Genomic DNA, 12,072 nt, shown 5'->3' on the forward strand with positions numbered 1-12,072 from the left:
TCAATCTTGTATTTAGCTGTGATACTCATAGTACCTTTCCCATACATGGAGAAGAGCTCTGTATAGCTTGAAAGCTTCACTAACCAGCAGAAGTAGGTCCAATAAAAGATATTACCTCACCCAGTTTGCCTTTTTAGTCCTGAAACACTGTTGCCAGCTTCCAGTTTATTTCTAGGTTTTGAAAGTATGATTCCGCAAACCATCCAATTTTTTTTGCATGTGCAGTAGCACACAGAAGGACTAAAATAACTTATGGCACTGTAGCTACAGTGAAGGGAGACAACCTTTTTCACCGTCATGGAGCAAACTGTTTTGATTCAACTCCTGGGACAGCACTCCACGTTGTCTTATTACTTGATGGGCTGCTGCTTGTTTTATAATTTGCTGCCTCTGTCAGAATTGTTTGTTTGTTTGTTTGTATATCCTTGAAAATATGCAACAGCTGCAATGAAGTCATATGCTGAATCAGTCATTATCAGCAAGGTCTTGGCCCTGGAAGCGTGGATCAAGAAGATAGGCAGCATTTGTGCCAGAGTGATCACTGGATTTTCTGTGATACTATTTTGTCTGTCTGTTTTCAGCTTTTGTAAGTGGACTTTGTTCAGTATTCTCACAGATGTTTCTTAATGTTCAGGAGCTTGTTTTTCGCATCAGACAATGCAGAACTATCATTTCATATTCTGAATGGACTGTGCTATGGGTTCAAGCAATGAAGTGAATTTTGAGTTGTGCAACTGAAAGACTGACAAGAATGTCAGTGCAGATTACTCTGGGGTAACGCCTGTCCGCTCTTTATCAGTGGCTGACTGAAATCTTCTTGCATATTTGAAGATTTTTATACATTTAATAGAAGATGCACCTCAAGTATGATACGGCAAGTGCTGTATTAAATGTTGCTCAGAAATGGCTGCGGCACTCATTTGTTTTGGGGAAAAATTTGGCAATGCTTTTCACTTTTTACATATAATGAGAGAATTTTCAGATCTGCAACATAACCAATGAAAAGCTGCATTGTATGGGCAGCAAATCCACAACGCAAGGCGTGGATATTCAATCTACAATGCCCAAGAAGCTTTGATGTCAGTGGCATTGTTGGTCACACCAAAAGAACCTTCCAGGGATCCAAGTCATTCATTATCTTGGGAGAATTCAATTTTGTGTTTTTATAAACTTTGGATAATATTGATCTTGATTTTTCAGTATTTTTATCCATTTCCAGGTTCACAGTTGTATGAAATTTTGGGTTTAAACACTTTTTAAAGTTTTTTTTAATCAATTTAAATGTTTGCAGTTGTGGGAAATTATGGGCAGTTGAGGCAATAATTTAATGATGGTCTCCAAGTTCTTAAGCAGCATTTTTCTTTCTTTGCCTATCTGTAGATGTTGATTATTATCAATGGAAATGTTTTTCATTGATGTGTTTGTTGAAATCAACGTTTACTGACACTGATAAAAATCTAATCCTTCCAACTCTTATTATATTTTTTTAAACTGGTCAGCAATATATTGGGGCTATGTGGTGAAGCTCAGTTGTGCATTGGAGAGAGTAAAACACTGGATGTGGAGCTAACATGAAATAGTGAATGTTGCTCCATCCATCAGATATTAGAGATGCGAGGAGCTTACTCAAGAAGAGCACTAACTTTTTCACACTGCCCATTTTGGCATTCAGAAGACTTCTACAAGCCATTTCCTTCTCAATGCTTTGTAAATTGAAAATTTTTTAGCATACAGAGATTTTCAACTATAAAATGGTGTACTGCAAATATAAATAGCTCTAGCAAACATGTTCAAGTTTGTTTTTTCTAGTGATGGGACCAAAAAACTTTTTAATATCAGTTTGATGAACATCTGAGGAATTTTCCACTGGGTGGTAGTTTTCAATGCTGAAGCAGATGACGTAGCAAAGTTCTTATTAGAAGATGAAGAAATGGGATTAGCTTCGCTTTTTGTCATAATCTCACTATCTTCTTCAGAAGACATTGTTCATGATGCTACTGCTGAAGATAAAGTAGGAAAATGCACTGAAGAAAAATCTGCTGCCTGCAGACTAGGTTTCCCTTTTTTGCTGTTTGACTGCAGTATCTGTCTTTGGCAGTAGGTGGACACCTCATAAGAGTTCAAAAAGTTTCTCCGTTTTATCAAGGCATCATTTACTCAGAGCGGAACACTTACAGTTAGCTTAACAGTTTTTCCATGTCTAGTAAAATTTCCATACAAATGATTTTAGCTTTCCTGACTCTGTGTAATTTATTATGCCATTATAATGTCTTTATTGCTGGAATGCTTTCTGGCTTATGAAGTATCCCTTGTAGTTCAACCAGTAGCCAATCAATATTTTTGGGCATGTTTCCCCTGCATCCTGGGAAACTATGGACTCCCAGATCACATAGGGTATGTCTACACAGCAATGTAAGCCTAAGGTTAGTGAGACTCAAGACAGATGACCTGGATCAGGGAACCCAGGGCTTGAGAGTGTCTACACTGCATTCTAACCCTAGGTTAAGGATTTTCTGACCCATGCTCAAGCCTAGGGCTCTGGCATCCACACTGCAGTGCACAGATCCAAGTCAAAGTAATTCTGTCCCAGAGTGCCTCGTGTGCCCCTTCCTCTTCCTCCTCCCTCTTACCCCCCTCCCGTGTCGACACTATTCCTATTGAATGTGTTGAGTTAATTTCTTTATCTTTGTCTAGTCAGTTCAGATTATAAGATCTTCAGGACAGGGACCAAGTATTTTAACTTGTTTAATGTGCTTTGTAAACTACCATGTATACTGATGGCCTGTTACAAAAATAAAGATATACATACATATAATGTTTGTTTTGGAAGATTCTAGCCAATCAAGATGTTCCACTTTCAGTTAGTTCCCAGCAGGTGCCATTAGCATCTAGTAAAGTGAGTGATCAAAACATTTAAGTAGACTTGGTAAAAGGTGGCACCAGGATGCAATCGAAGATAGACCAGTGCCCCCATCAGGGTATTCTTGCTGGAATGTTTGCAACATTTGACCATGGTCAAATAGGTATTTAATTTATCATTATTACCAGTTGACTGACTTTCCTATGTATTTGTATGATTCTCTCATCGCCATAATATTTGAGCACCTCACTGGTTAAATATGCGTAATGAATTCTCTAGTAGGCTTTAAGACGACTTCTGCCCTTTGCCTTGATTGATATCTGCCTTCCCTTTTCCCCTTCCCATCTTATCTAGATATCACTTATAATTTCTCTTCTTTCTACACCAAAATCAGATACTTTAATATTTTTATTTATAAAAAATATAAATTATCCATCCAGAGGTACTTTTGGCATAATTGAAAAGTACATACTAAGGAAAAATAAATTTATCTGCTTCCCCAAACCAGAAAGAGCAGAAAAAGAATCCTGCTGCAACCATTGATCCGGGTATCTTCTTAATAAAATTGATAAATTTCTACTTGTGCTGATGTTTTGTGGGGTAAACCTGCCATCTGTGAACAGACTTTAATAAGTTCACAGTTCCTTCTTCACTTCTTGGGATAACTGAGATTGCTTTACAACAGTAGTTTTTTCATTTGCGGATCCCTAAAAAAATGTCAAATGGAGTTGAGGATTCCCTTTGGAAATTTTAGACACCACAGGTTGAAAACCACTGTTCTGTGGTAACGATAACTTTTCGCAGACCCCTTAGCCGTCATCTGTGGACCACCCCAGGAGTCCGCAGACCATATGTTTTACAGAATATTCAGCTACTGTGTAACTTACTAAACATAATCAAAGCTCCTTTCATTTAACAGAACTTGTATTCCTCTGCATACACTAGCACAGGCCTGCACAACTCGCAAAGCAGCGAGGGCCACAATCTTCCAAAGAAAACAGCTGAGGGCCGGCACCTCCCGGCCTCGCGAAAACACCCTGCTCCAGCACCACCCAGCCCTGCAGAAACACACCCTCCTTCTCCAGCGCCGCCCCACCAAAACAGCTGTGGGCCAAAAAGGAAGGTTGGGAGTGGGGAGGTGATACTTGATTTTTAAATTAACCAGGGGCTTCTAGCTGAAGAGGTGGCTGGGCGCCCTCAGGGGCAAATTAAAGGGCCCGGGGCTCTGGTGGCTGGGGGAACCCGGAGCTTTCCAGGGCTGGGGCAGGGATTTAAAGGGCCCAGAGCTCCTGCTGCTCAGGGGAGCCCGAGCCCTTAAAATCCCAGCCCCAGCCCATCCGCTGGAGCCGCAGCCGGGATTCAAAGGGCTCTGGGCTGCCCGTTAGAATCCCCCCCGCGGGCCGCACAATGAGGCTTCACATGCGGCCCGTGGGCCGTATGTTGTGCAGGCCTTCACTGGCACTTGTCTTCTATTGTCATTTTTGCTCACATTTTACAGTGATTCTGAAGTTGTATATGCTTTTGATTGAGCTCACTCAATGAGATTTAAGCATGTGCTTAAAGTTAAGAAAATGGCTAAAAGTTCTTGGGGGGGGGGTGGAGAGAGTATTGGAGTTCAAATGAGTGGGATGTTTGGATCTGAATATCAAAATTAATGTTCTTGTGGAAAGAGTACAAAATTTGCTGAGACGCATCATGCAAAATCACCTTTTCGGGGAGGTTATGACACATCTGTTTTAGTTTAAAAAAACCTCCTGAAATCTGTGTGAAAAGAGTGCTGCATTTTAGAAAGGATTGATGAGATCGTTTTTATTTTTAAAAAATGTACATCTAAATAAAGTATGTATGCACCTTATTCTCTTTCCAAGTAAGTAATTTGATTAAATGACTTATCAAACGGTTTGTTGTGTATAAAAGTGTAACATTTCGTAGGAGTAGAACTAATATCTTATGAGACTTCTTCCAAGAAAAACATAGTAATATATACAATATCTTTTTGCAACAGGCTAGACAAATGGCAGCTGTCCTTCTACGACGCTTGTTGTCCTCTGCATTTGAGGAAGTCTACCCAGCTCTTTCACCAGATGTTCAAACTGCCATCAAAAGTGAACTGCTGTTGATTATTCAGATGGAAACGCAGTCTAGTATGAGGAAAAAAATCTGTGACATTGTTGCTGAGCTGGCCAGGAATTTAATAGGTATGTATATGCAATGGTCACTACCTATATGTACATACCTATATGTAAATATTTGCATTTTATTTTGCTTCCTAATCTCAAGCAGAATTTCAAAGTACAGTAGTTAACTTTTTTAAAAGAAAGCAAGTCTAGACAGAAGTGTAAGTAAAATGGTTAGATATTAAATATTGCTGCTTTAAAACAAAACATCATGAGCTGAGTTTGTACTATGTTGCTCTTTGTTATCTATAGGGTCCTACCAAGTTCACGGCCATGAAAAACATGTCACGGACAGTGAAATAAGCCCTCTCCTATGAAATCTAGCTATTGAAGGTTGGAGGAGGAGCAGGGCTGGGTGTGCCCGAGCTGGGAGCTCCTAACATTCCTTGGGCACCAGCGAATAGTTCCCAGGGTGGGCAGGGACGGAACTTGCTCTTCCTCTGCATAGCCACTTTCGGGGGGGGGGGATCAGATCCACCTCCAGCTACTCTCCTGCAGGAAGCTCCAGGGCTGTTGCCCAGATGCAGAACTTCCTGTAGCAGGGGGAAGTATTCAGAGGTGAGGTCTGATCTCACCTCTGAGAGTGGCCGTGCAGGGGAAGAGCAAGTCCTGTCCCTCTCCAGCCCAGTCTAGCAGCTTGGAGCCCCCGGCTGGGGTGCTCGCAGCCGCATGGGGCATTAGACCCACCTCCAAGAACCTCTTGGAGCTGCAGGAAGCTCCATGGCTGCTGCCTTTAGAGCCCAGCTCTGAAAGCAGCACAGAAATTAGGGTGGCAACCTCCCTATAACCGTTTTGTATCTTCCCACACACACACACACACACACACACACCTTTTTGGGTCGGGACTCCTACAGTTACAGAACTCTGAAATTTCAGATGTAAACATCTGAAAATGTGAAATTCTATGGGTGTGAAATTGACTAGAATGGACCATGAATTTGGTAGAGCCCTAGTTATCCATGCAGAGGCGACTTCCGATGGCACAGTTAAGGAAACGTAATTGGAATTTGGTAGGATTTTCTTAAGTTTCACTTCCTTGACTCTTACAATTGTGCACCAGAGACTTTATTGAATTCGTTCTTATTATATGTGAATGTTTTTTCATAAGAGTAAATGCTGATCTCTGTACCTTGGTGTTTTTTGCTTGTCAGATACCCATCTCCTTTTTTTTAACCTTTCTTACATTCCTGGAATATTTTATGCTATGGCCTTTATACAAATGCAATTTAATTTTGTTTGGAATTTTATTTGAAAAAAAAAGACTTTTAAGTGTATTGTTTTTTACTAAGTCTGAATATGCACCAGTTTGCTCCTGTTGAAATGCTGCTCTTAATTTCAGCTAACTTAAATTCTGCTCACAGTTCTGATTTAGTTGAATGCCAGAAGAGCGTGCAAAGGCTTTGCACAACTGATATCCTAATATATTAACTGCTGTAAGTTGTATTTGAAACTTAAGCTACCCTAAAATTTATTTTCCCTGTGAACTTTGACTTTTTTTTTCTAGATGAGGATGGCAATAACCAGTGGCCAGAAGGTCTGAAGTTCTTATTTGATTCCGTCAGCTCTCAGAATGTGGGTCTGCGTGAGGCTGCTCTGCATATTTTTTGGTATGCTTCTGGACCTCAGTTAGTGCACTTGGGTTTTTAGCTAAATCAATGCTTGTAAGAAGGGCAAAATAGGAGAAACTAATAGTTTACAACTGATTATGCATCCTGTTTATATTCTGGTATATGGCATTTTACTTGGCATCGAGAAAAGAGGGTAGAGTATTTGTTACTGAGCTTAAGTATATCTTAACACGTCATTTGCAGTCTGTTAAGGTCTTAAACCTATCTAAAATGCGTTAATGCAGGTGTTCTTCGTCATCTTTAGGAACTTTCCTGGGATTTTTGGGAATCAACAACAACACTATTTAGAGGTCATTAAGCGGATGTTGGTTCAATGTATGCAAGATCAGGAGCATCCAACGGTAATACATATGTTCTCCTTCTATAGAATCATAAGAGGGGAGGATGATACCATAATTAGGGTGCTAGTTTAGGACTCTGTGGACAGGGGTTCAGTTCTCTGCTCTGCCATAAATTTCCTTTCTGACCCTGAGCAAGTCCCAGAGGGGTAACATTTTCAAAAGTGCCTAAGTCATGTTGGAAGTAAGTCAGATTCACTTTCCTTCAGACTTACCTCTTAAGTGCCTACGTTAGTTTTAAAGTGGGACTTAGCCTACTAAGTCACTTACTTAGTTTTAAAAATTTTACCGTTTGTCTTTCAGTTCCCCCTCTGTAAAAATGGTGAATAATACTACCTCACAGGGGTGTTGTAAAGATACAGAGATCGTTTGTGGCGACTTCCGATGAATGAGTTTATTGAAGCCCTTGGTGAAAAACACATCCACTTAGAAAAATTCATTATATTTGCAAACTAAAAGTGAATCTAAAATGTAGCCTTTCCTACAGTGGCTCCGGTGTGACATATTTGCAGCTAGTTTAAAAACCATATCAAAGATGAAAGCACTCAAATGTGTCTATACCATTACAAACTCTAATCTTAGCCTGAAACAGCCTTTTTCCTCCCCCCTTCCCTCTAGGTTAGGATGTTGTCCGCAAGGGCTGCAGCTGCATTTGTACTTGCTAATGAGCACAATCTTCCTCTTCTGAAACATTTTGCAGACTTGCTACCTGGAATCTTGCAGGTAAGAAACGACACAGAAGGTGTCTTATCACTGTCGCCTATAATTGCTTAACGTGAGCACAAGCCATTGATTTGTAAACTCCATAGTGGCTTGTGAATTCTTATATGGTCCACATCGCTTTCTCTTCCCAATCAGTTTTTTGTTCACTTAGGGCATGTCTACACACAGTGCTGCAGCAGTGCAGCCACACTGATGTAGCGCGTCTAGTGAAGACATTCTATGCAGATGGCAGAGAGTTCTCCCATTAGCATAATAAAACCACCTCCACAAGTGGAGGTAGCTATGTAGGCAGGAGAAGCTGCCGATGTAGTGCTGTCCACACCAGTGGTTATGTCAGTATAACTTGCATCGCTCGGGGTTGATTTAGTCACATCCTGAGCGATGTAAATTATGCCGACATAAGCTGTAATGTTGACATAGCCTGAAACTGTAAGCTCTTTGGCACAGAGACTTTAGTTGTTTGCCCACCGTCAAATACACGTTGGGTGCTGTTGTAACACAATAAATAGGGTCTAAGATAAAACACTTTATCTTTATAATTAAATTTCTATGGAAGATCACAGTTTATTTTAATGTGGTCAATAGCTTAAATGTTACAGTAACATTTGAGCAGTAAACATGAATGAAATTAATGTATGGTAGAGTCTTTGCTGGTGTACGTTAAAAAAAGAATTATGTTCAATCATATATTATAAGAAAATGCAAGATTATGAAATTGTAAATAGTAAGCAGGATGTTAATCTGCTAAGGATAAATATTTTTAAATCAGGAGGTTCAAATAACTTGCACGCAAGATTACTCAGTTGGCTGGAGAGATCTCTGGCTCAGTGATCACTTTTAATAAATCTTGGAAATCTAGAAAATTCCAGAAGTCAGGAAAAGTACTAATATTGTGTGCTGTTATTCAAAAAGGGCAGGCACAATAACCTAGGTAGTCATAAGGCCGTTAGTCTAACATCTATCCCAGGCAAAATAATGAAAACTGACCTGGTATTCAGCGAACAAAGAAGTAAATGTTGAGAATATAATTAATGCTAATCAACATGAATTTATGGGAAATAAGTTTGTCAAACCTGATTTCATTTTTTGATGAGATTACAAGTTTGGTTAATATATAGACTTTTTTGTAAGATGTTTTACTTAGTACTGTGGAACATCCTGATTTTAAAAAAACTTAGAACTATGCAACATCAAAGTATACGCTAAATGAATTGCTAACAGACCATCTCAAACTAATTGGCAATAGGGATTGCCATCAAATGGGGGTGTTCCTCGTGGGATGTTGCAGGAATTGGTTCTAGGACCGATACTGTTTGAGTCTTTCAATTATCTGGAAGAAAATATGAAATCGCTGCCAATAACATTTGCTGATGGCTCACAGATTGCATGATAAGTGAGGATAAGGCAGTGATACAGAGCGATCTAGATCACTTGGCAAGGTCTGCCAATTCATACAGAATATTTAATACAGCCAAGTTCAGGGTCATCCATGTAGGAACAAGGAGTGGGAGTGTATCCTAGAAAGCAGTGACTCTGGAAAAGATTTAGGAGTCATAGCAGAAAAGCAACTGAACGTGAGCTTCTAATACAAGGTTGTGGCAAAAAAGGCTAATGTCATCCTTGGATGTATAAATAGAGGAGTAGTGAGTTGGAGTAGGGAAATTATTTTATTGTTCTGGCACTGGTGAGATTGATACTGGAATACTGTATTCAGTTGTGATGTCCATATTTTTAAAAGGATGTTGAAAAATTGGAGAGGGTTCAGAAAAGAGCCACAAAAATGACTTGTGGGCTGGAGGGAAAAAAAAATTCTTACAGTGAGACTTAAACTAAACAGATTGAGCTCCTTATCAATAAGCTTGAGAGAGGACTTGATTTGTATATGGAAAAAACCTTTGCTGCGAGAAAATACCAGGTATTAAAGAGCTCTTTAGCCTAGCAGAGAGAGGCATAACAAGAGCCAGTGGCTGGAAGCTGAAGCCAGACAAATTCAACTTAGAAATGTCAGTTAATGGTGAAAGAAATTAGCCATTAGAACAAAATATGAAGGGAAATGGTGGATTCTGTCTTTTGAAGTCTTAAGACTGGGTGCCTTTCTATAAGATATGGTTTAGTCAAACAGAAGCTGTGGGGCTTAATACAGGATTAACTGGGTAAAATTCAATGGCCTGTGATATACAGGTCAAACCAAATGTTCTTTTGGTCCCTTCTGGCTCTAGAGGATCAGAATGGAAACTCACCTGTGATTCAAGCTGTCTTATGTTTGTTTTGAAAGGGATAAAGCTGTGCAAGAGTTGGAGTTAAAGGGTATATAGTTTGGGGAAAAGCTAAGTGGAGTAGATTGAGCTCTACTTGGGCAGGTAGTGTGGTACAGATGGTTTTATAAAAGGAAGCAGGTAATATGTTTGTTTGGTACAGTGATTGTAGCAGCCATAGTGAGTTTCAGGCCATTCATATTGCATAGTGCAGTTCAGAGTAGGATAAGAAGATTAAGGTAACCTTTGTTGCTAGGGTCAGGAGGATGGCTTGTTGTTGCTGGAGGCAATTGAAGCTATAAACATAGACTCCTTTACTCTGATAAGCTGAACCTAAGTTTTCTGCCAAGATTCCTACCTTCTGCAGCAGACTGGAAATTCTGTAGCAGCTTCATTTAAATGAAAAATTGAGCATGTTTTAACTGTGGAAATGAATACAGGAACACCTGTTTGTTTGATACTGAAATCAGCTTTTTACTCAAGAATTTCAGTTGCCTGACAAATTTTGTTTTGACAACATAATTGTTTTAGTAGCTGAGTACAATACAATTAGGGCTTTCGGCAGCTAGACAGGAGCAAGAAGGAATTGTGGGATAATCATCCTGTTCATACTAAAATGTTAAGCAGTAAAATAGTTAATATAGACACAGATAGGTCTGAAAACTAAAGATGGCAAACAGCCTGTTTGGATGCATGTGTGCAGTTTACCCCTTCAGTTTGAGGCCTTCTCAAGATTCAGTAAACACTATATTGATTGCATGTGGTTCATGATTTCAAGATTTCCTTTGCAACCTTAAGGGATGGCTACATATTTGTAATTGAAAACTCATTCTGGTCCACAGTTTTGTGGTAAGGATGGATTCTGTGGCTATGGTAAACAGAATATGTAGATCCCCGGTTATAAATAGGAGATGAGAAGTGTTGGGATAGTTGTGGATGACCTTTGGAGGCGGCTGGAAAAGAATTCTGCGGCTGTTGAAGTTCATTCTACTGATTGGCTAGTGGGAAGGATTTGAAATGTTAAAACCATGATTAAAGCTTGGCTTTGGACACCAGTGACATGTTCTGGATGACCAGTTAGGTCTTTAGATATCAAGGCTTGAAAAAAGTCTGGTTTAAAGTTCAGCTCCTTAATTCACAGATGAGCCGCTAAATACAAGAACTTTCTGACTTTCAAAGGAAATGAGGCACCTGCACCTCCAACTGACTTCAGTGATTTGGGTGCTCAGTACTTCTGAAAACTAACTAGACCATTTATATTTAATGTAGAATATGAATTTGGGCATGTGACTTCAGATACCAGGTTTGAAAATATTGACTTTTTGCTGTACTGCTGCTCAAACTTGCAATGGATGGACAAGTAGGACTTAATCACTGAAAAATGAAGAAAAATCCCTGTGTACATTATACAAATGCTAGGGCCAGATGGGTGGAGTGTACTAACTAATGATGATCTGTCTTGACTAAGCAGTATCTTCCATGATGGAAATTAAACTGTTGAGATCCTAATTACGTTGAAAAGCAATATTGTATTATATACTGAAGACCCAAATACAATTACCAAATACAACAAGAGGTGACTGCCAAAGGAACAAAAGTGCCTTTTTTACGATAAAAAGAGCATAAGACTTGTGTTTACCTTAGACATTCAGATCATATTGCCCTATTTTTCCTGGAAGAACCTAAACATGACTGAAGAACTAGGGGGATTTTGATACTACAGGGTCAAGAGAACACTGTCTAACCAATTGAAAGGCAAGGAAGTTTTACTTAACTTTAAATTTTTAACATATAACTTTAAACAGTTGCTGTTTGGTTAGGATATCTTTACAAAAAATTGAATAAATTTTCCATTCCCATGCCCTTCAGTTGAGGGCTAACAAGGGTCCCATTGTAGTTTCAGATTCTCCAGCAAAAGCAAGGAAGAATAAACTTGATATCCCTGGTATTTCTAAGGTGTTTTTTTTTGTTTGTTTTTTTTAATCTTTAAAGCTGCATTTATACAACAGAGAAACAGAATGAGCATGAATTTCTTTTTCCTTGCGGATTACCTTCAGTAACCTTCAGTTACTAGTTAGTAAGATGTATGAA

At 39.3% G+C, this 12,072-nt stretch overlaps 1 protein-coding gene across 3 annotated transcripts in view; it reads left to right on the top strand.

The window, feature by feature from the left end:
- IPO5 (importin 5) overlaps nt 1-12,072 on the top strand; it is a 97,559-nt gene that overhangs the window by 15,828 nt on the left and 69,659 nt on the right. For all 3 annotated transcript variants that reach the window (XM_039542980.1, XM_039542961.1, XM_039542971.1), the window contains exons 3-6: nt 4,866-5,058; nt 6,542-6,644; nt 6,910-7,006; nt 7,622-7,726. In XM_039542980.1, the coding sequence (XP_039398914.1) occupies nt 4,866-5,058; nt 6,542-6,644; nt 6,910-7,006; nt 7,622-7,726 (498 nt within the window). The remainder of the gene's footprint in view (nt 1-4,865; nt 5,059-6,541; nt 6,645-6,909; nt 7,007-7,621; nt 7,727-12,072) is intronic.

The sequence above is a fragment of the Mauremys reevesii genome, linkage group 1 (genome assembly GCF_016161935.1).
Source record: "Mauremys reevesii isolate NIE-2019 linkage group 1, ASM1616193v1, whole genome shotgun sequence".
In the NCBI taxonomy this organism is placed as follows: Eukaryota; Metazoa; Chordata; order Testudines; family Geoemydidae; genus Mauremys; species Mauremys reevesii.